This window comes from Daucus carota, chromosome 2, assembly GCF_001625215.2.
Source record: "Daucus carota subsp. sativus chromosome 2, DH1 v3.0, whole genome shotgun sequence".
Classification (NCBI taxonomy): Eukaryota; Viridiplantae; Streptophyta; class Magnoliopsida; order Apiales; family Apiaceae; genus Daucus; species Daucus carota.
The window spans coordinates 18291449-18316526 of NC_030382.2; the positions used below are offsets into that span (position 1 = coordinate 18291449).

Consider the following 25078-nt stretch of genomic DNA (forward strand, 5'->3'; position numbering starts at 1 on the left):
TAGACCCTTAAGCGGCGTCTAAGACTCGGGCTAAGGGCCGGGACTGTGGACTCGATGGGAGGTTCATTTGAGTTGGGTCCTAGCACGAGTATGGGCCGGGCGTTCGGGCTTGGCATGGCACTAAGTTGAGGACTTGGGGCTTGAGATGAAGTTGGGCACTTGCATACAGTTGAACAGTCAAAGCATGAGGCAGAGCAACAGAGACCGAGTTTGGGTTCATGAGTTCTAGTGGCACACTTGGCTTATGGGAGTCAGGCAGCATGGCGCAAGGGTGAGAGAGGCAGGTTTGGGTGTGACTTGAACAAGGGCACGGCCGGCTCAAGGGAGAGTCAACATCCACCACGAGTCCTCCATGACACAGAGGCGACATGGGTGAAGAGTTCCTATTGGGCCAGAGATAGTGGGCTTTGATGGATAATGGATCGTGATGGGCTTGGGTCAGAGTTGAAGCCCATGGCAAGGACGACTAGGTTCGATGTATGTGTTATACGCTTATACATATCTTGTAATGAATGGCATATCTCCAAATATGGAAGGAGGAGATATGACATGTCATAAAAGATATGGGATAAGGAGAAGCTTCTAGAATGTTGGAGAAGATCAGGAGCATGATTTGGCGTATCTCTTATTCATGGAAAGAATCAAGGATGAGTCAGCATATCTTGAAGATCTCAGCATTAATGGAGAAGATTAGATGGGCCTCAGGCCATCCCAAAAGCCCGTGACTCCACCTATATAAGGAGGAGCAACTTCATTCTCTTCATTCATTCAGAGTTGGAGAGCAATCACTTGTAAAGAGAAGTGAGAGCAAATATAGTGAGAGCTACTTAGAGTTCTAGAGAGAGAAAGAGCTTTGTAGTAGGCACTCTTGTATTCTAGCAGTTAGTGGGTAGCTGGTCCCAATATATAAGGGTAGCTGGCCTAGATTGTTAGGACCTTTTTGTGTTAATAAAAAGGTTGGGGGTTTCCCCGAATATCGTGGCTCTTGTGATTCTGTTGATTATTACTAACCCGTTTTGCAGGTTGGGTTAGCTGCGCATTGCTGGCCAAGCTCTAGGAGTAGAGTTGGCGCATCACTTAGGCGAAAATTTTAGCCGTGTTAGCACGCTTCCGCACGCCTTAGTGATATTTGGTAGCCAGAGCCAGGTTTGTGTCAAAACTTGGTTGGAGTTATGGCTGGTCCTACAGTTGCTGCACTTAGTGACCGTGTTGCTGCACTTGAGGCGTTGATTGGTGCCCCTCCGACTGATGCGGAGCCTTTGGAGGAACGGTTCGCAGTTGTGAGGTCTGATATTGATAATATTAGACGGCTCCTTGAGAATCACATGGTGGAATCTGAAGAGAGATTTGCTCAGTTGGAGAAATCTTCTGCAGAGCTTTATGAGGAGATGACTATCTTGAGGAAGGCTGTGGCTGTTGGGGGCAATACCTCGGGTGACAATGGGAGAAAGATAAAGGTGCCTGAACCTAAGTCGTTTGACGGAGGTAGAGATGCCAAGGCATTGCAAAATTTCTTGTGGGATATGGAGCAGTATTTCAAGGCGGCTCATATTCCTGACGGTGAACAAGTGAATGTGGCTAGTATGTATCTTGCTGGTGACGCTAAGTTATGGTGGCGTACCAGGATGGTTGATTCTGATGGCATAGAAAGGCCTAAGGTGGAGACCTAGGAGGTGTTAAAGAAGGAGCTCAAGGAGCAGTTCTTGCCTCTTAATGCTGCATGGGTGGCTAGGGAGAAGCTCAAGCACTTGAAGCAGACGGGCACTGTGCGAGAATATGTGAAGGCATTCACTTCTTGCTTGTTGGACATTCGTGACATGGCGGAGGCGGACAAGTTGTTCAACTTTGTTTCGGGTTTGAAGCCATGGGCACAGGCGGAGCTGAGGAGACATAATGTCAAGGACGTGTCGGCAGCTATTATAGTAGCAGATGGCTTGGTGGATTACAATTTTGCATCAGGTTCTACTGACAAGGGGAAGCAAACCTCTGGTGCAAGGGAAAAGTTGCAAAAGTTGAAATCCAAGGGCAAAAAGAAGGTCCAAGACGGGGATCAAGGCAAAGCCAAAGTCAGTGGAGGGCAGACAAAGAAGCCGTTGCGGTGTTATATTTGTGAAGGTCCTCACGTGATGAAGGATTGTCCTAAGAAGGAGAAGCTGAGTAGCCTACGGGAGGAAAGTGGGGAGGAACCTACAAGGGTGAATCCACTTCGTATGTTGAATGCACTACAGGCAAAGGAAGCTGTGAAGTCCTCTAGTTTGTTATATGTGCAAGTGGCCATCAATGGGCATGATGTGATGGCGATGGTAGACACGGGTGCTACTTATAACTTCGTGGCTGACAGGAATGTGGAGTTTCTGGGCTTGACTTTGAAAGCAAGCATGAGCCGCGTCAAAGCTGTGAATTCTGAGGCCCAGTTGATCAAAGGGTCGTCACAGTCAGATATCACAGTTGGATCTTGGACGGGTAAGGTGAATCTCTTAGCTGTTCCCCTTGATGATTTTGATGTGATATTGGGGATAGACTTCTTGTTGAAAGCTAAGGCTTCTGTGATGCCACACCTTGGTGGGTTGATGATTGAGGATGCAAGCAACCCTTGCTTTGTGAAGGGTGTGCTAGGCAGGGACTCTGGGAAGAAGAAGACCGAACTGTTATCTGCTATGCAGGTTGAAGCAGGGTTGAAACGTGGTGAGGAGACATTTCTAGCTGCCCTTGTGGAGGTGAAACTGGATCAACATGTTGAAGTTCCGGATGCTGTTGCTTCTACACTAAAGGAGTTCGAAGATGTCATGCCTCCGGAGTTGCCAAAGACATTGCCACCAAGGAGAGCTGTGGATCACAAGATTGAACTTGAGCAGGGTGCACGGGCGCCGTCTCAAGCCCCTTATCGGATGGGACCTATGGAGTTGGCTGAGCTGAGGAAGCAGTTGGACGAACTTTTGGAGTGTGGATACATTCAACCGTCTAAAGCTCCTTATGGTGCCCCTGTCCTGTTCCAGAAGAAGGCTGATGGGTCGTTGCGGATGTGTGTGGACTATCGGGCCTTGAACAAGGTGACTATCAAGAATAAGTACCCTGTTCCAAACATCACGGAGCTGTTTGACAGACTCTCCAAGGCCAAGTACTTTACAAAGCTGGATCTGAGGGCGGGATATTGGCAGGTTAGGATTGCAGAGGGGGATGAATCTAAGACCGCATGTGTCACCAGGTATGGGTCTTATGAGTTCTTAGTTATGCCATTTGGTTTGACAAATGCACCCGCTACATTCTGCAATCTTATGAATGATGTACTATATGAGTACTTGGATCGGTTTGTGGTTGTGTACTTGGATGATATCGTGGTCTATAGTGATAGCTTGGAGGCACATATAGATCATCTAAAATGCATTTTCACCAAACTGCGAGAACACAATCTCTATGTGAAGAAGGAGAAGTGCGAGTTCTGCAGGGAGGAGATTCATTTCCTTGGGCATGTCATTAGCCAAGGATTGGTGAAGATGGATTCGAAGAAAGTTGAGGCCATCATCGATTGGCCTGTTCCTAAGAAAGTGGCAGAGTTGAGATCTTTTCTTGGCCTTGCGAATTACTACCGCAAGTTTATTCAGGGTTACTCAAGGAGGGTGAATGTCTTGACGGATTTACTGAAGAAGGATCATATCTGGGAATGGAATGCTGAGTGCCAGGCGGCATTTGAGGATCTGAAGGTTGCTGTTTCATCAGAGCCTGTGCTCAAACTTCCAGATTTTGGAGTACCATTTGAGTTGCACACTGATGCTTCTGATCGTGCTGTTGGTGGAGTGTTGGTTCAGATGGGACACCCGGTGGCCTATGAAAGTAGAAAGCTGAAGGATGCTGAACAGAGGTACAGCACCCATGAAAAGGAGATGACGGCTGTGGTGCATTGCTTGGAGACATGGCGGCATTACTTATTGGGAGCGAAGTTTGTGGTTTGCACCGATGTGGCATGAATCAGTTGCTGGAGGAATATCTCAGGCATTATGTTTCAGCTAGTCAGAGGAATTGGCTAGAGTTGGTTGATGTAGCTCAGTTTTGCTACAACTTGCAGCAGTCTTCGGCGACTGGCAAGAGCCCCTTCGAGGTGATTTTTGGAGTTCAGCCTAGAACCCCAAACGAAGTGGCTATACAAAAATCTGGTGGAGCATGTCCCGCCGCTTACAGGTTTGCTCTTGGGAGACAAGAGATGGTAGATGAAGCCCATTCTAGTCTTGAGAAAGCTGCAAGGAGGATGAAGAAGTATGCTGACCAGAGGCGTCGTCCCTTAGAGTTCGAGGTCGGCGACCAGGTGTTATTGAAATTGACACCACAGATTTGGAAGAAGATCAAATCTAGGAAGATCCACAAACGGCTCGTTCAGAAATATGATGGTCCCTTTGAGATCGTGAAAAGGGTGGGCACGGTGGCTTACCGCTTGAAGTTGCCGGATAGGTTGAAGTTGCATCCTACTTTCCATGTTAGTTTCTTGAAGCCGTTCTAGCCAGATTTGTTGCTTGATGGGAGAAAGCAAAAGAATCGGGCACCTCCAGTGATAAGGAAACAGTACGAAAAGAAGGTGAAGAAGGTTCTCAATCATTTGACTCAAGGGATGAGTAAGAAGAATAGGAGGACTGATTACCTTGTACAGTGGGAGGGCGAGGACGAGGCCGATGCTACTTGGGAGAAGGGAGTAAACCTATGGCAGTTTGAAGACCAGATACGGGAGTATTGGGATCACCCCTCGATGAGGACATCGAGTTCTTTCGGTGGGGGTGGTTTGTTAGACCCTTAAGCGGCGTCTGAGACTCGGGCTAAGGGCCGGGACTGTGGACTCGATGGGAGGTTCATTTGAGTTGGGTCCTAGCACGAGTATGGGCCGGGCGTTCGGTCTTGGCATGGCACTAAGTTGAGGACTTGGGGCTTGAGATGAAGTTGGGCACTTGCATACAGTTGAACAGTCAAAGCATGAGGCAGACCAACAGAGACCGAGTTTGGGTTCATGAGTTCTAGTGGCACACTTGGCTTATGGGAGTCAGGCAGCATGGCGCAAGGGTGAGAGAGGCAGGTTTGGGTGTGACTTGAACAAGGGCACGGCCGGCTCAAGGGAGAGTCAACATCCACCACGAGTCCTCCATGACACAGAGGCGACATGGGTGAAGAGTTCCTATTGGGCCAGAGATAGTGGGCTTTGATGGATAATGGATCGTGATGGGCTTGGGTCAGAGTTGAAGCCCATGGCAAGGACGACTAGGTTCGATGTATGTGTTATACGCTTATACATATCTTGTAATGAATGGCATATCTCCAAATATGGAAGGAGGAGATATGACATGTCATAAAAGATATGGGATACGGAGAAGCTTCTAGAATGTTGGGGAAGATCAGGAGAATGATTTGGCGTATCTCTTATTCATGGAAAGAATCAAGGATGAGTCAGCATATCTTGAAGATATCAGCATTAATGGAGAAGATTGGATGGGCCTCAGGCCATCCCAAAAGCCCGTGACTCCACCTATATAAGGAGGAGCAACTTCATTCTCTTCATTCATTCAGAGTTGGAGAGCAATCACTTGTAAAGAGAAGTGAGAGCAAATACAGTGAGAGCTACTTAGAGTTCTAGAGAGAGAAAGAGCTTTGTAGTAGGCACTCTTGTATTCTAGCAGTTAGTGGGTAGCTGGTCCCAATATAAGGGCAGCTGGCCTAGATTGTTAGGACCTTTTTGTGTTAATAAAAAGGTTGGGGGTTTCCCCGAATATCGTGGCTCTTGTGATTCTGTTGATTATTACTAACCCCTTTTGCAGGTTGGGTTAGCTGCACATTGCTGGCCAAGCTCTAGGAGTAGAGTTGGCGCATCACTTAGGCGAAAATTTTAGCCGTGTTAGCACGCTTCCGCACGCCTTAGTGACAGGTACCCAGGTCGATCATGGCGAGCTCTTCGGGTGCTCTCAGGCGCTCCTGGGGCATTCTTGGCGCTCCTTGGGCGCTCATCGGGCACCCTAGAGCGTGGGGTGTTTTTTAACACCCAAGTTAATTTTCAACCTCACCCAGGTCTATTTAGGGCGTCTTAGGTGCCCAGGTCGACGCTGGTGAGGTCCTCAGGCGCACCTCGGGCGCTCTTGGCGCTCCTGGGGCGCTCTCGAGCGTTGGGTGTTTTTAAAAACCCAAGTTAATTTTAGACCTCACCCAGGTCGATTTAGGGCGTCTTAGATGCCCAGGTCGACGCTGGTGAGGTCCTCAGGCGCACCTCGGGCTCTCTTGGCGCTCCTCCGGCGCTCCTCGGGCGCTTCTAGGGCGCTCTCGAGCGTTAGGTGTTTTTTAACACCCAAGTTAATTTTCGACCTCACCCAGGTCGATTTAGGACGTCTTAGGTGCCCAGGTCGACACTGGTGAGGTCCTCAGGCGCACCTCGGGCGCTCTTGGCGCTCTTGGGGCGCTCCTCGGGCGCTTCTTGGGCGCTCTCGAGCGTTTAGGTGTTTTTTAACACCCAAGTTAATTTTCAACCTCACCCAGGTCGATTTAGGGCGTCTTAGGTGCCCAGATCGACGCTGGTGAGGTCCTCAGGCGCACCTCGGGCGCTCTTGGCGCTCCTGGGGCGCTTCTAGGGCGCTCTCGAGCGTTGGGTGTTTTTTAACACCCAATTTCACTGTCGACCTCACCCAGGTCGATTTAGGGCGTTTTAGGAGCTCAGGTCGACCATGGTGAGGTCTTCAGGCGCTCCTCGGGCTCTTTTGGCGCTCATGGGGCGCTAATAGGGCCTTCTCAGGGCGCTTCTTGGGCGCTCTCGGGCGTTGGGTGTCTCTTAACACCCAAGTTGATTGTCGACCTCACCCAGGTTGATTTAGGGCGTTTTAGGTGCCAGGTCGACCAGGGTGAGGTCCTCAGGCGCTCCTCGGGCATTCTTGGAGCTCCAGGGGCGCTCATAGGGCTTTCTCAGGGCGCTTCTTGGGCGCTCTCGGGCGTTGGGTGTTTTTTAACACCCAAGTTAATTTTCGACCTCACCCAGGTTGATTTAGGGCATTTTAGGTGCCAGGTCGACCATGGTGAGGTCCTCAGGCGCTCCTCGGGCGTTCTTGGAGCTCCAGGGGCGCTCATAGGGCGCTTCTGGGGCGCTCTCGAGCATTGAGTGTTTTTTGACACTCAAGTTCATTGTCGACCTCACCCAGGTTGATTTAGGGCGTCTTGAGTGCCCAGGTCGACCATGGTGAGGTCCTCAGGCGCCTCTCGGGCGTTGTTGGCGCTTCCTCGGGCGCTCTTGGCGGTCCTGGGGCGCCCATAGGGCGCTCTCAGGGCGCTTCGTGGACTCTCTCGGGCGTTTCTGGGGCGCTCTCGGGCGTTGGGGTTTTTTTGACACTCAAGTTCATTGTCGACCTCACCCAGGTCGATTTAGGGCGTCTTGGGTGCCCAGGTCGACCATGGTGAGGTCCTCTGGCGCTCCTCGGGCGTTCTTGGAGCTCCTGAGGCGCTCATAGGGCGCTCCCAAGGCGCTTCTAGGGCGCTCTCGAGCGTTGAGTGTTTTTTGACACTCAAGTTCATTGTCGACCTCACCCAGGTCGATTTAGGGCGTCTTGAGTGCCCAGGTCGACCATGGTGAGGTCCTCAAGCGCCTCTCGGGCGTTCTTGGCGCTTCCTCAGGCGCTCTTGGCGGTCCTGGGGCGCCCATAGGGCGCTCTCAGGGCTCTTCTTGTTTGATTATGATAGACCTAGTTCAGGTTGATTTAAGAGTTTAGAAGGCTTTTAAAGTCGAGACTCGCTGTGTCGAGTTAGCTTATTGTCTAATCGAGACTAGTCTTTTATTTGTTAAGTCAAACAATAATCACTCAGGCATATCATAGGCCAAGGGGCCCTTTCTAGGCTAATTCTATAATGGGGTTGTACTAGGCCTTCTCAGGCTAAAGCTTGGAAGGATCAAGCTGAGGGCCATAGAAAGACCGTAGAACCCCTGTTTCGAGTTGATTAATTTGTTGTAGATAAACAAATACTCAGGGAAAACATTGAAACATTAGATAGGGAACAATCCTCGAGAAATTTTATTGAAACTATAGTAGAAGAGATAAATAACTGAAATAAACTAAGTTTAAAACTAAATGGCAGTGGTCTATCAGACCTTATTCAATGGTTATCTACTTACTAAGATAATCAAACATAATAAATCTTCAAGTTGGTGGCGTGCCAAATCCTTTGAACCTGGACTCCATCCAGGGTCTAAAACTTGTACGAGTCGCGATTAGTGACACCACTGCTTTGGCTCCATAAGCTAACTGAAAGACTTCAAATCTTGAGTCTCCACAGACTTTTAGGTTCTTGATTCTCAGAGTTCTATCTAGTCCAAAGCACGCCAATAAGGCTTCACATTCAGCCTCGTTGTTTGTGGCCGGGAAATCTAGCTTTGTAAAAAACTCAATGATGAACCCATCAGGGGTTTGGAGCACAAGCTCTGCACCATTTATTTTTGAAACATCGTCAAAAAGCTCATTAAGTTTCTCCTCTTCTTTGGGTTCCTCTACCCTACTCTCCTGCCCCCCGACTTCATGGTTGTCAATGGTGCATTTAACTAGGAAGTCAGCCAGAGCTTGAGCTTTGATCGACACCCGTGGCTTGTATCGAATGTCGAAATTTTCGAGCTCTACTGCCCACATAATCAATCTTCCACTAGCCTTCGGGCTATGCATTATGATCCTAAGGGGTTGGTCTGTCAAGACTTCAATCTTGTTTGTCCTCAGGACTTTGAAAGCCTCTCTCAGGTGCTCAAGGTGATCAGCTTTCTTCAAGCTCTTCACTAGCATATCATTGACATAGACCTCCATGGTCTTCTCATTTAGATGCTTAAACATCTTATTAGCTAGGCGCCAATACGTGGCTCTTGCATTCTTAAGATCAAACGCCATAACCTTTTCTGGTTTACCTCGGTACAAGGAGATGGGAACCAATTCCTTAATTGATAGAACCTGCCCCCCGACTCCCCCGGGTTTCAAGCCTACAACATAACAACTCCTCGCCATTTTCTGGTCTCCTTTTTCTTCTCCTACCCCGTTTCTTGTGGGGAACTTGATTTGCAAGTGATATGTGGATGCTATGGCTTTAAAAGCATGCATCCCTGTCCTTCCTAGGATAGCGTTGTAGGTTGATGAGGCCTTAATGACCATAAAGTTCAACATATAAGTGGCCTGTCGTGGCTCCGCTCCCATGGTCACTGGTAATTGGATCATTCCTTCAATCTTGGTATCTACTCCGTTGAAACCATAGATCGGCATGTTGGACGGTGTCAACTGTGAATCAGCATACCCCATCTTTTGATAAGCATCATAGAAGAGGATGTCTACAGAAGCTCCATTATCAACAAGAACTCTCTTAATAGATGAGTTTCCAATAACGGGAGTTATGACCAACGGGTCATCGTGGGGGAACTTCACCCCTTCTAGATCAGAATCATCAAAGGTTAACGGAATCTCGGTCTTGGCCCTCTTCGGGGGTTCTCCAACGATACACATCACTTCACGAGCATAAGCTTTTCGTGAGTTACTAGACAAGCCTGCTGCAGTCGGTCCTCCAGAGATCATATTGATCACGGGCCCTCGAGGCTCGATTCTCCTATCATGATCATCATTGTCCCTATCGTGACTATCATTGTCACGGGGATTCCTATTTGCATCCCTAGTATATCTGGACAACTTGCCTTTCCGGATCAAAAACTCAATCTCATCCTTCAACTGCCGACAATCATCGGTCTTATGTCCCGTATCCTTATGAAACCTGCAATACAAGCCTTGCATACTCAGTGAACCTCGGTCCTGATTGCTTCTTGGTGGGTGACTTTTCACCATCTTCCCTTTTCAAATACTTGTTATCAGCATCATATTCAGTATCGTTCCCACGCTTCTTAGAGTCTGTGGTTGGTCCCTGGTTATTCTGGGATTTTCTCATGCTTTCCTCTGCCTTAATATACTTCCCGGCTCTCTCTTGGAGCTCATTCATGTTGTCAGGGGCCCTCTTGGCTAGTGAGCGGTGGAAATTATCATCCGTGGTTCCTTGTTGAAGGGCGATCATCGCTACCTTTTGGTCCAAATCCGGGACTTTGAGCGCCTCCTTGGTGAACCTATTCATATAGTCTCGAGGGGATTCGTTCCTGCCTTGGTGAAGGTTCATCAACGAGGCTGAACTCTTAGCGTGGGTCTTACTCCCAATAAATTGGCCTATGAAAGCTCTGCTCAAATCTCCAAACGAGGATATAGAGTTAGGGGGTAGTCGGCTATACCAGTATTGTGCCATCCCGCTCAAGGTTTGGGGAAAGGCTCGACACTTGATGGCCTCCGTGACTGGTTGCAACAACAATGCGTTCATGAAGGTTCGTACATGATTCGCGGGGTCACTCGTTCCATCATATGCCTTAATAGTGGGCAATTTGAACTTCCGAGAAATCCTTACTGCCATGATCTCCTCGGTGAATGGGGGGATCGGGTTATCTGGATCACCTGCAGCCAACAAGTGAATTCTATTGATACCTGAGTTCTGAGGGTTTTCAGTCTGTTGCCGAGGTTCGGGAGGTGGCTGCCTGGTCTGGTGTGCCGCCCTGTCTCTTTTCAACTGAGCTATCTCCTGTTCATAAGCTCGAATCCTGGCATCGTACTCCTGGTCCGTGGGTCGACGGGACTCGGGGTTGTTCTGCCTAGTGTTGTGCTGGGAGCCTCGGCTCTGATTTCCATCTCTCCTTCTTCGTGGGGGAATATCATAGTCCCTCTCTGAATCTTCAGAAGAGTCGTCCGTATAAACTACATACTCATCTGTTGGTCCTCTTGTGGTCGTCACAACGGTTGAGTAATGAGTCCCATGATCAGTGGCTATGGCCACAACATTAGTCATAGGGGGCAGCGTGCCAAAAATCATAGGAATCGAGGTTTGAGCAGCGGTGGTTGTGCCACTGCTAGCATGGGTCAACGTGACTGGTGGCGTGGTGGTGACGGGATTCGAGGTTCCAGCGGTGACCTGAGACAAGGGTGGATCTTGGGTTGCGGTGTTGTCTCCGTTTGAAGGAGCATGAATTTCTAAGCGTAATCTGGTGGATACCATGGTTGTTGTCTTTTTCCCACAGACGGCGCCAAATGTTATGGATCAAAAATTGAGGGGTGAGCTTTGTGCTTTTTGACTGATCTCGCGAGTCGGAACTCAGACCGGTCCTCACGAGGTGCCTACATATCTTCAGCGGGGTGAAGAATCAAGTCAAAAAACGTAGTTCTATTTTGGAGGGGTAGAGCCCTTTATATAGATGTCTCAGGGTTAGAGACTGATTAGAAGTAGGATCCCTGGTGTTAGAGTCCTAGTAGAAATAGGTATTTGAGTCAGAGATAGGATAGGACTGATCCTTGATCCTTATCTTGAGTTGCTGGAGGTTATCTAGGACTCTAGATAGTTATCCACAAAATTCAGAGTTCTTGTAGGACTCTCGGAGTCTTGGACTCATCAGTTAGATTCCTAATAGGACTGGGATTCGAGTTCTGGGCGCTGGCCGGGCTGGGGGCTCGAGCCTTGAGATTGGGCAGCCCATGTTTCCCAAACGTGGATGCCCAACGGGCTTTTTATAACCTCAATCTGTTAGCTACGAATTTTGGGTGATAAACCCAGACCTCAGGCCTTTATCCTCAGGCCTTTAATCAGACCTGGGCTCAAAACAACCCAATAATTTTTAGGGCCAATTTCAGAGCCATATCAACTGTTATTTAGACAATGCAAACAATAAGTTAGATTGTAGAAGGGGGTTTGAATACAATTCACAAAAATTTTAACAAAGTCTTGCTTAACATATTATATTCAAACTACAAGAGAACATTAAAACTAAAACAGAAATTTAAAGAACAAGGATCTTAAAAATTTCAGGTGGATTGTTTGATCCACCTGATAGATTTTTATATTAAGAACCTTCCAAGTAAAAATACTTGGCTGCTTACAAAAGAATGAAGAGCAGAAGCTTACAATTTCTTGCTTACTATCTCCACTGCTTTGCTCTTCAGTTATTGGTGTTTGGATACTTTGAAATATAAATTACAAAGTGAATATATACTACTACAAACAAAACTAGTCTATAAAAGTATTTTCCTACTCAATTTCTAGCTATTACAAATATAGAATTTCTGGGACTTGATACAGCATTTGGCAGCTTGAAATTCTTGTTGCTTTGCAAGAAACGGTAGGCTTCGAGGTTCTCAATATTTGACTAAACTGCTTTTGGTTTAGCTTCCAAAACTGGTACAGCATCTGTCACATCAACCCATGTTCTCTTTGTCTTTTACTTGACCTGTAGCTGTCAATTGCTAACTGCCAATTGCTAATATTATCGATTGATAATATTCTTGAACTATCAATTGATATGTATTCTGAATTAGTGATTGATGCCTTCCTGGAATTATCGATTGATGATGTTGATGTAGCGATTGATAAGCTCTCTCAATTAGCCATTGATACTTCATGACTAGCGATCGATCTTCACTTCACTTGGATAGATTACATGACTTCACATATTTACAATTATGTCACCCTATCTATACATCCATTGATAGATCAACTGCTAATCTAAAAGTATTCATAACAATACATCAATTGCTAAGATGCTCCAGCTTTGTTACAGTACCTCATCATCCGTTGATGGGTTAATCTGATCAATTGATACTGCCTTAGCATGCTATCAATTGATCAGCTACATGCAATTTTATTCCAAGTGAAAATAAAATACTTTGTATCATCAAGCATCACATATTCCTAACAATCTGCCCCTATTTATATCTGTAGGAATTTCACATATAAATTTGAGGTGCTTGATGATTACAAAACACACAATAAAGAAAACAGATATCTTTGAATTAAGAAGAGAATTAAATTACTGAAGGATTAGAGTTTTACAAAGGTTGGATTTTTGCTGCTCTAGACTGAGCAGATGTTCATGATTGGTTTTTCTTTTGTCTGGCCAGTTTCTTGTTTATCTCCCTTTGTAAGTCTTCAATGAATTTGGCTTCTTCTGTGATCTTGGTATCTAGCTTTTTCTACATAGCCCTCAAGATATCCACATCTGCATTTCTTGCATGATCCTTCAGCCTAAAGAATCTCTTAATGCCTTGATCATCTCTGAAGGTCATTAATCTTGAGGGTTGATTGTGAATGCAGCTGCCAGTATCAGGAAGAGACAACCTTAAAGGAAAATCAGAAGCTTCATTCCATTTCTTTCTTATATCTTCAATCTTTTTGAGAATTTCACTTCTGATTCCTAGAGCAAATGATGTCCTGTTGTCTAGCTTCATGTACACAGATTTCAGAGTGTTGTAGTCTTGATCCAAGATCCTTTCAAGTGGCCATGCAATCTTTGCTTGTGCAGTGTAGTGGAACTCCAGCCTTTATGGATATCTTTTAGTCCTGGTCAAGGTCTTTACAGATTTTAATTCATCTAGGAACAACTCAATTAGAGGCTGTTCACTAATATGAAATGCATAAGCATAAGTAGATTTTGGGACCATGACAATTTCTGGCACAGGAGGAACTACCACTTCTCTTGTTGGAAATTTGACCTGAACAGGTCCAACTGGATCATTCTTTTTTGGATTTCCACTTTTCTTCTTGATCTTTTTAGGCATGTGTTTGGTATTCCTTCTAGTTCTGTTTTCTTTTTGGCCTCAAAGAATCTGCCAGTTCATCTTCTTTTGTCATAAATATATTTGGAAAGTTCATAGATGAGAGATCAAATTCTACTGGCTCTTCTTTGAGTTCTTCTGGATTGAAGAGAATTTCAGGCTGAGCTTTAGAGGTAGGAGGAGGTGGATTTTGTTCTTGAACTTTGACAACATCATCTTGAGGATCCACAGTCAAGTTTGACATTATGTTTTTCACACCAGCCCTAGTCTTCTTCTTTGGCTTTTTCTTCTTTTTCTCCAGGTTTTTCCTGGCTTCATCCAAAATTTGTTGCTGAATAGCAATGTTGGATTCATCATCGTCCAGACCAAATAGCTCCTCATCAAGTTCTTTTCTGAACTGAGCAACAATTCTTTCAATATTTTCATCATCATTTACAGAGGGGCCTCTGATTCTTTCATGTTCTTCTTTGGCCTTAGCATACAAGGGGTGTCCACGAGGCACACAGATAGTTTCATTGTTCCTTGTAATGTAGGCAAACTTAGATCTCCAAAAGAGTCTTGATCTAGTTTGCCAACAATTAGCTTTGACTTTACAGGCTTCCCTTCTACAAGATCTTTTGCTTCTTGCTCAGCTCTCTCCTTCTCAGCTTTTTCTCTTTCTTTCTTTTCTTCCTCAGTTTCATCCCACTTCTTGACAAATTTACCCATGTGGATGGCAAGACCAAGCAATTTTGATTTGTCAGATTTTGGCATGGGGAAATCTTCAACAAACCTGTTCTTGCCATGTGGCTTCTGTGGAGATGGAAAGTGAATTATACAAGGCCAGAATTCATTAACTGAAGAAGGCTCACCTTGACATCTGATGCTCTTGACTTGAATAGTCTTTATCTTCTTCTTTGGTGGCTGTTTCTTCTTTTTAGCTGGAGTGGCCTTTGATTTTGGGACTAGAGCAAGTTGCTTCCCTTTTGTTGGTGGCTCCCCCTCAGTTGTAGGCACTTGTTCTGTAGAGACTGGAGGAAGAATTGTAGAGTTTTCAGGATTGATTGATGATGAGATACTTGTGTTGACTGCAGTAGAGGTAGCAAGTGCAGTTGTAGATGGAGTAGAAGTTTGAGCATTTGCAGTAGGAGTAAAAGTTGTGGTTGTGGAAGTTAGAGCATTTGAGCTTCTTGTAGACTTCTCCCCCTTTTTGTGATCATCAAGCAAATCAGGGATGGAAATTTTCTGAGCTTGTAGGAGAGTGAGAAGTAACTTCTGTTGATTATTTTGATTAATGAGCATTTGATTGAGCTGACGTTCAACATCAGAAAATCTCTTGTCTAGAGCATCAATGGAGGCAGAGATGGGGGATTCTTGATGAAGTCTAGATCTGATCTTGGCCATGGTGTTATAAGAAATTCTGGCCTCTAGATTCTTCTTGTTATCATCCTTGACATCAGAAACAGCATTGTGAAGATCAGAAATCTCTTGTCTGAGTTAAGTAAGATGAGATTTGTGAAGCCTCAAGTTGTCTTTCACAAACATAGAAAGATTTTTCTTGATGGGATCTTCATCTGTTTCCCACTCCATAGCTCTCTTGTACAGCCTTAAGATTTTCATCTTTGTGTCAACCAAAGTTGAAATTTTGGCTGAACACCCAATCTGGCATCTCTGAAGGACTAGCTACTTCATCCTTTTCATCATCATCCTCATCATCAAGGGGGTTATCATACTTTGAGTGACCCTGAGTAGAGAGCATGCCCTTAGGAACAGCAGCATGTGCAAGTTGTGATATTTCCAATGCTTCAGATGTGTGAAGCAACCCCAAAGTCTCCTCTGCTTGGACATTGGATTGACCAGCCATAACTTGATAGGCTGGTATAGGGTGTGCAAATTGAGAATCATCGAAGTGGTCCACAGCAAGTTCCATCCTTATGTGTCCAGTACCTGCAATTCTCTCATGATCTCTCTTTTCTTGCATCAGGGTTTCACCCTGGCTCACCACACACTCACCTTCACCTTCTAAGGTGGTACCCACAAACTCTCTTTTTGCCTGGGAGGTAGAAATTCCCAGCCCCTCACTCTCATGCTCTCCTTAATTTTGCCTGCTCAGAAGGCAGCCTCTCCTCTAACTCAACATCTCTCAAACCTAAAAGTGCAGTAACAATGATGAGTTCCTCACTAGTAGCTCTTGTGATAGCAAGATGATCCAATTGAGTGTCAACTGCTAGTGGAATCTCTTATATCAATGGATGAGAAATAGTCATTGATGCTATATTGTCACTCATCAATGGCTGACTGCTGTTAAGCACATCCGTTGACAGAACTGCACTTATCGATCGATGAGGGATATCGATCGATGATGTAGGTAGATTAGCAGTTGATGTGTTTGTAGACACAACTAGAGAATCTGTGAATAGTGATGGCCTTGGTATTTCCACAAATTCACTAGTTCTCTTGGAAATGATAGACTGATGACCCAACAAATCTTGTGAAAGATGATCATCAGTTTCAGAAATTGGCTTCTCCAAGTGCAGAGTTAGAGAATTTGGGGTGGGGAAGTTGTATAGTAAATCAACTTCCTCCATATGGAGATCTGAGCTTGGAAAGAGTGTTTCAAATTGAAGGGGCTGTGACTCCACATTTGCTAGAGCCACATCAAACTGAATTTGAGAAGTATTTTGTATTGTCATAAAATCTGTTATTTTGGACTGTACTGTAGTGTGTGCACCAAGTGCCCTTTTCTTGGGTCTTCTAGAGAAGGTTTTGGGTGGTCTTTGGTCTGTGTCCCTTCCCTTTTTGTTTTGTGCTCTTGGAGGAGAGCTATTTTCAATAGTGGCATCTTTTTGGGAAGATGTCACCAGAGATGTGTGTATATCCATATTAATCATCACATCTTTTTGGGAAGATGTGGGATGGCTTGGCTGGTTAGCACTCACCTCTCCCTCCTTGTTCTGGGGACTTCTTTGATGTTCACCCCTCCCCCTCACCACTAACCTCCTTCACACTCCCCTCAGATTGTGAAGTACTTATTACAACTGGTGCCTTTTGAGAGACACCAGAGGTGAGTTTCTTAGACTTGGATTTTGTTAATTTCTTTGGTTTGGCAGCTTGGATAGGAAGTTGGAAGTGTTCAACTTCCATTGCCGCACTAGAAGTAGAAGAAACTTGAGGGTTGGAAGAAGTAACAGGAATAGAGGATACCTGCATGAGTGATGGTAACACTACTAGAAAACAGTCAATAGACATCGGCTAAAACCCGATGTTAAACGATTTCCTAACCGATGTCTATGCAGGTGTAGAGAAAGGTACCCCCATTTGACATCGGTTACCGACTGATGTCTGGGGACCTCGTTAACATCGGTTTTAGCTTAAATCCCGATGTATATTCCCTCTTTTTAAACAGAAAGTGCATTACAATGGTTTCTAGATAGCTTTTATATGATCTAATTACGAAACTTAACTATTAATTTACAAAGTCAAAATCAGCCTTTATATCGTTTATAACAATAGAACCGATGTCAATATACGTTTTAACATCACTTTTTGAGTGAAACCGATGTAAAAGTATTGTTTTGACATCGGATATTTTTTCTGGCCCGATGTGTTTTATCTTGTTGACATCGGCTTTTAAAAATGTGCCGATGTATTTGTTCCGAATTACATCAGGTGCTTTGCTTTTTTTAACATGTGCCGATGTAAAAGCCTCTTTCTGACATTGGTTATAGATTCTAGCCCGATGTGTTGTATCTTGTTTACATCAGTTTTTAAAAATGTGCCGATGTATTTGTTTCAATTTACATCAGGTGCTTTGCAGTTTTTAACAATGTGTGCACAAACTGATGTCTATATGCCTAAAAATTGGACAGGTTCTATTTGTTTTATATGCATCCATACATATACCGAATGGCAAAAAAACCAAATTGCTTCTCAACCAAAACATACAAAACTGCCTACGCCTTAGTTAACCAAATCACCAGCAAGCCAACACAAGATCAAACCAAAACAATACTATCTAGATCTAGCACAAAATCCATATAGCAACTTTAAAGTACCAGATTGTTTCATTACCAAAAGCCATCAACATATATTCAAATCAACAGCCTGCGCTACGCGCGTACAACCTTAAAGTATCATAATTATACGACCATAATAGCAGTAGCAATCATGGTAAGTTTACGAATGTTACGACATAATTAATAAGCATCAGTTTCATTTTGCAAAAGTTAAATCAGAAGCAAAGCAGCTAGCTACATGAATCCTTCGATGTAGCCAAGAGTCTCCATACGAACAACATCAAGATCCTTCCTGGTGTAGGATTTCCGATTCTTGCTGGCCCACTGTGCACATTTAACAAAAAAAAAACAATAATAAACAAATTGTTCTAGTAAAAAAATAGGTACTTGACAATTCATTTCTCTGTTAAGTACCAAAAATCAAATAAATAAATCTTACCAATTTAAAGAAATTCATTTCTTTGTCTTCAATGATATCTTTCATATATCGCATAACACAATATCCACATTCAATGCCACCAGGCTGTTTAGGGCAGCCCTATTCCGATAATACAAACAATATAATCAATCAACAAAGTCAAACAAATTAAACTAAAAAGAACCTATTAAATTAAACTTCATAATTACTTACTGCGAGATTTATAATTTTGGGATTTTTTATCACCCTTCCTTTTTGAGCATTGTAAGACCTAACTGCTCTGTAGACAAAAATTAAGAATTGTGTCAAACCTAAGTACTAAACAGATGTAGAGATAGAATAATATCAAATACCTATGCTAAAAAAATATTAATTACCCCGTTAATGCATTTTCTAGTTCTGGAAAACGGGTCGCATGTGACAATGGATTGAGGAAAAAAATTTCTGATTCCCAAATTACGACCAACATCCAGTGCATACTGTTGTCATTAGGTCAAGGTCAATATGAGGATTAAAAATTAATAAAAAAAATTAAACAAATATATTGAACACTTGACATACTTCTGATTAAAAGGCATGAAATGAAGAACACCATCATTCAGTCTACTAATGATATAAGTTTCAAACTCAGCATTAAACTTATATCTCGATGGATCAACAAATGCGTACATGTCCAAACTCTTCCTATCATGAACCTGCATGGTGGTCCACAAGAACCTGCCAAAAAAGTTTTATACATTTATAATTTATATAATTATCCTTACAAATATAAAATGAGACAAGATTGACAATAAAAAAACAGAAGAAACTTACGCCATATATGTTGATATAACTGCTTGTCCTAACATTTTATATTCCGAGAGTGAAACTATATTTTCAGACAATAAGAATATGGTTCTTTCTATTCCAAACACATCAAAATCACAAGGAATTTGAATGGAGGCTCCAGTTGCTTTCATAAAACAGCTTGCATATTTATACAACAGCCTGTATCGTTCAGGCACGTTATCACTCAGCAGCACCTTACCAAAAAGGTCTTGTGCAATTTGAAGCTCACCCTTCTTTGCAGGTTCCTTTACTTTTCTCTTTCTCTATCAAAAATGTAAAATTATGATTAAAGGTTCCTTTAATTTCAAGGTTCCTTAAATCAATATTATAAAGAGGCATTAAGAAAATATATACCTCAACAGGAGTAGGACCTTTGGGGGCGTAGGTTATCAAATCTCGAGGCCAGGCTAGAAGTGAGCCAACCGCTTGTTCGACCGTCTCTATCTCACCATGTATCGGTACCGGAACTTGGGCACCTCCCTGAATAATTCCGTCCACTGAGACACGAGCATGCTCCGGTTTGAGAGGCACTCCATGAACCGTTGAAGCCATATCTTCATCATCAAAAACAACACCAAAAGCTACCTTGTTGTCAATTTTATCCACTGACAGCTCACATTTACGCGGCCCCTGAATTTATAATTATATGGATCCAAATATGAGCCTCCTTGATCAGACACAATAATTAAAAAAGGCAACTTTGCATTGGACATAAAACTTGCATATATTTTTTTACCTTTTCATTTGGTGGAGGTGGAGGGTCAATTGTATCAACAACAACACAATCATTGGCACCTTCATTTTCCATCAACTCTTCTGCAGCTACCGGCTCCACAATCAAATCATCTGCCATTCTTTTTTCAGCTCGACAACTATCTCCCTCAGAAAACTTTGATGACAACTGAAGATTTGATGCCCCAATCAGTGCCCTTAATTCTGCAATCTGTGACATCAAAGTTTCTGTTTTTTTGTCAAATTCCTCTGTTCTTTTCTCAAATTCCTCCTCCCTCTTTTTATCACGGGCAATCAATTCATCTTTACTAATTCGGTTCTTTCCCCCTCTTGGCAAATTGAAATAAGTTGTCGGGGTCACAAAACTTCCAACTCCACGAACCCTACCTGAATGCTCAGGGGTTTCTAGTACAGCAGAGAGAACATCACTGTCCCCGGATGGTTTAAATTCACCTTTTTCTTGCATCTCGAGTAAAGAATCCTGTTATAACACGCTAACAATTAATCAGGTTGTGAAGAGTAGGTTTATCAATTTCTACAGAGTACAAAAAGTATTGCAGATGGCCTTACAATTTTTTTAAATTTCTTCGCAAGGTCCTTATCAATCACAACCGCAGGGTCCTTTGGCGTACGAGCTTTTTTCCAGAATATTGCCCGATTAGGTTTTTTGCCCGGCTTCAATCGCCCTGCTTTAACCTGATTAAAATGCTTTAACTATGTCAAGTATAGAAACTAATTGACTAATTGTGAGTAGAAAATGAAGATGATGCAGTGCCGAAATCACATAATGCTAATAAAATCTTACTTCTTCTTCTTCTAGACCAATATATCCTTTTCTTGACAGTCTATGGGGATACTTTCGCTTACGAACTATTTCACTCTGCTTTTTATTAATTTTCTGCATCCAAATAAATCGTAGAAATGCATTAGATTTTTTAAAATTAGGTCAAGACTAAAGATCTGAAAAATGAAAAAAAACTAGCACATGCCTTCCATTTTTTTGTTGTCCTTTCTGCAACAAACCGTCTCCAGGCCTCCTTACCGACGAATGCATACTTCTTAGGAGGCTTATACAGCTTCTTCCTTTTTCCAATATATGGCATCACATACTCGGTGGTTAATTTTGTCTTGAATTGCCTCCATTTCACACCGGCCGACTGTAGACATGTCTTCTCAAGTTCTGGAGGCACCTTGAAGGTATCCTATATAATTAAATGGCAAACAAACAAGTTACAATAATTATTCAACCATCTGATTGTGTGTTTATATACATTTACAATAAAATGGAATGCAATTTCAAAACTATAAAGATAATCATACCTCAATATCATTCCAAATCTTTTGTTTCAATTCTGTGGCTACTTTGGGCCAACTAGGAATATCAATTGGAACCATTGTCCTCGCTAGCATGCCAATGTAGGACTGTAATGTGTGTCTGGTATCTCCAACTGGAATTCCAATGCCATTGCATCGCACTTTGAATTTCTTTCCTTGAGCTTTTTTCAAGATTACTTTCTGCATAGCACAAACACTTCTTTTTGATCCACAAGATGAATTCTTTTTGGACTGTGTACTAGTTATTGTCAGTGATGGTTCTTCAGCTTTAGAAGTTTCCTCCAGCGGGGGGGGTTCTGTTTTTTGTGCTTCTTGCGATGCTTCAAGTTGTGGAGCATTAGATTCATGTTCTTTTACCTCTTCCTGTTTATCCCGATCTTGCACAGTTTTGTCCTTATGTGCAATGCCCTTCTTTGCCATTTTTCAATATATCTGTAAAATGAAATTAGCTTATCATAAGGCAATATTTTATGCATATATTAAATCAGCAGGGCAATATTAAATCACAGGGCAGTATTAAATCAGCAGGGCAATATTTTATGCATATATTAAATCAGCAGGGCAATATTAAATCAGAAGGCAATATTTTATGCATATATTAATACAAGGCAATATTAAATCAGAAGGCAATATTAAATCACAAGAGCAATTTAAATCAACAGAGCAATATTAAATCAGAAGGCAATATTTTATGCATATATTAATACAAGGCAATATTAAATCACAAGAGCAATATTAAATCAGCAGAGCAATATTAAATCAGAAGGCAATATGAAATTAAATCTCCTTACTACAATTAGCAGTTAATATTACATATTAGCAACATCACATATTAAGTTGCTTTTGATGTTCAAATCAAAATGATATACTAATCTGGATCACTTCTTGATCCAAATTCCCTCTCCATTCTCTCTTAGATTTCCAGAATCAGCCTCTGGATCAATTGCAGGGATTTTAGAGCAAAAAGGTGGATTTTCCAATATCGTGTCTCCTAATTCATCATCATCATACACTTCATGATAGTCGCGACTCGTTGAGGTTAATACAACTGACCATGTAGAATCAACTGGATCTTCAACGTAGAAAATTTGCTTCACTTGGTCAACGGACACATATTTATCATTTTTGTGTCCTTGTCGACTAAGGTCCACGAGTGTGAAGCCAAGATCATCTATCTTCACTCCCTTGTCGCTGTCTGCCCATGTACACAGAAATAATGGGGCTTTAAATGCATGATAATCTAACTCCCATATTTCTTCAATCCTTCCATAAAAGGTCATGTCGCTCTCCACAGGATTTAAATCTTTAGCACTGGAAACCTGGACCGTCTTAGCTACTAAGGAGACACCACTATTTTGTACAACCCTCGCATTATCTCTGTCTTTTGTGAAGTAGCGCACCCCATCTACCAGATAGCCTTCAAAAGATAAAACAGTAAATGACGGTTTGCATGCAAGCCATCTTATCGCTTGTGAAACAATTTCACCATTCTCTATTTCATCGTTAACCTTTTGTTGAAACCAGTCCGCAAAAAGCCGATTGTGCTCACCAATCAGCCACTGAATGCTTTTGTTTCTCCCTCCATAAATATGTTCAATATATTCCTTGTGCATCCTTGCAAAAAGCACAAGCTAAATTAAAAACAGGAAAAATGTTATGTAAACAATTTACTAAAAAAAACAGACTTACATAATATATGGATGAACTTCATGATTGTTTAGAAGCACACTTAAATGTGCCTCGTCCCGTTCTCTTTCTTCAACCGACTTTATTACTGCAGCGGATAATGGACCAGAAAGCTTGTTGTCATGGTCCTTAGGAAGACCAGCAGTTGTGCAACTCTGCTTAGCAAACTCTGCACAAAATTCAACGGATTCTTCTCCAAGATATCTTTCTGCTATACAACCTTCCGGATAAAAACGGTTTTTCACGTAGCTTTTGAGCACTTTATTAAACCGTTCGAAAGGAAACATCCATCGATAGAAAACAGGTCCACAGAGTCGCAATTCTCGGACCAAATGAACGGTGAGATGTATCATTACATCAAAAAATGACGGAGGAAAAATCTTTTCTAGCTCGCACAATGTCAGTACCACATCAGCTTGCAATTTTTCTAGTTTTGATACATCTACAACCTTGTTACACAAAGAGTTAAAAAAGAAACACAGCCTGATAATGCTAACCCTTACATTTTTGGGGAGTACAGACCGGATTGCGACCGGAAGCAGCTGCTGAAGTAGTATGTGGCAGTCATGGGACTTGAGTCCAAACAACTTCGCATCAGCCATTGATACACAGTTTTTAATATTCGATGCGTGTCCATATGGCAGTTTCATTGATAATAGTGATCCCAACACTTTTCGTTTTTCGGCCTTTGTAAGAGTAAAAACAGAAGGAGGTAGGTAAGTTCTCTTTACACCTACTTGCGGAGCTAAATCAAGTCTAATCCCCATTTCCATCATGTCATTACGAGATGCTTCACTGTCTTTAGACTTGTGCTTTATATTAAGTAGTGTCCCAATCAAATTGTCGCACACATTTTTCTCAATGTGCATAACATCGAGACAGTGACGTACATGATGAAATTTCCAGTATTCTAAGTCAAAAAAAATTGACTTTTTCTTCCATGGACAGTCTACCTTCTTTGCCTTCTTTACTTCTTTTCCAAAAGTAAATTTAATTTGCTCTTGTTGCTCTAGAACCTGTTCTCCAGAAAGGGGTTGACGTGGTTGTCCAAATTCTTGTTCGCCATTAAAAGCTGCTTTCTTCCTTCTATAAGGATGATGCCTAGGCAAATAGCGACGGTGACCTTGATAACACATCTTCCTGCTATGGGATAAATATTTCGCAACAGTGTCGTCACCACATACAGGACATGACATATACCCCTGATTCACGCAACCTGATAAATTTCCGTATGCCGGGAAGTCATTTATCGTCCATAACAACATTGCTCTTAAAGTGAAAGAAGAATTGGTACTAGCATCGTATACATTTGGCTCGCCTTCTTCCCATAGCTTCAGCAAATCATCAATCAGTGGTTGTAGAAAGACATCAATGTTATTACCAGGCTCATGTGGACCAGAGACTAGTACGGTTAACATCATAAACTTCCTCTTCATGCATAACCATGGAGGAAGATTATAAGTTATCAAAACTACTGGCCAACAACTATATCTATTAGTTAGACCGTTATTATGTGGGTTGATACCATCTGCTGCTAAAGCTAAGCGGAGGTTCCTTGGCTCATTACCGAAGGTTGGCCACCTATAATCAACATTCCGCCAAGAAGGTGAATCTGCTGGATGACGCATTTGGCCATCCTGAATTCTTTTGTCAGAATGCCAAGTTAAAAGTTTAGCGGTTGAAGCAGATTTAAACATCCGTTTAAATCTGGGAATAATTGGAAAGTACCACATTACTTTCGCTGGAATATTAACCCTAGCTTTCCCATCCTTCCCCAGCTTCCATCGAGATAAACTACACTTGGGACACTCAGAAGCACTCTCGTTTACACCCCTGTACAGAACACACTCATTCGGACATGCGTGGAATTTGATATATTCAAGGCCTAAATTAGATAAGGTTTTCTTTGCTTCGTACGCATTAACAGGCAAGACATGATCCTCAGGAAGTAAGGAACCCACAGAAGATAATAGGTCAGTAAATGCATTATCGCTAATACCAAATCGCGCCCTCCAGTTGTGCAATTTTAACATTGAATCTAGTTTACTGCATTCACTACCCTCATATAAAGGTTGTTGAGCATCAGCTACAAACCGCTTGAATTCATACGAATCTTTATCGTAATTATCAGCCCCCGAATTATTATATGCTGCTTCGCAAACACCAAAGGCTTCTGTCGGATCAGGATTAGGATCAGGAGCCTGTTTGGTGTGAGAAGCAGCAGTTGATCTAGAAGTAGTCTTAGATTCCCCATGCCAAATCCATTTAATGTAACCCAAGCTAAACCCATTCTCATACAGATGACCCCTAATAACTTTTACCGATAACTTCTTGAAATTACCGCAGCGTGAACATGGACAAGGTATGCTCTTAGGATCTTCACTATTATCTTCGGCATAAATCAAAAAATTTTCAACCCCGATTTCATAGTCTAATGTGTCCCTGTCTTTTCCGATCCATGTTTTATCCATATGTTGTTCCAT

At 42.9% G+C, this 25078-nt stretch overlaps 1 protein-coding gene and 1 pseudogene across 1 annotated transcript; one reads left to right on the plus strand and one right to left on the minus strand.

Annotated features, from left to right (window-relative positions):
• Positions 1-4939, plus strand: LOC135150284 (uncharacterized; annotated as a pseudogene).
• Positions 4940-21787: 16848 nt separating this feature from the next.
• Positions 21788-25078, minus strand: LOC108207129 (uncharacterized). Its single transcript, XM_017377588.2, has 2 exons — positions 22599-25078; positions 21788-22523 (listed from the first exon to the last, which is right to left on the minus strand). Exons 1-2 carry the CDS (start codon positions 25076-25078, stop codon positions 21788-21790), a joined length of 3216 nt encoding a protein of 1071 aa, XP_017233077.2.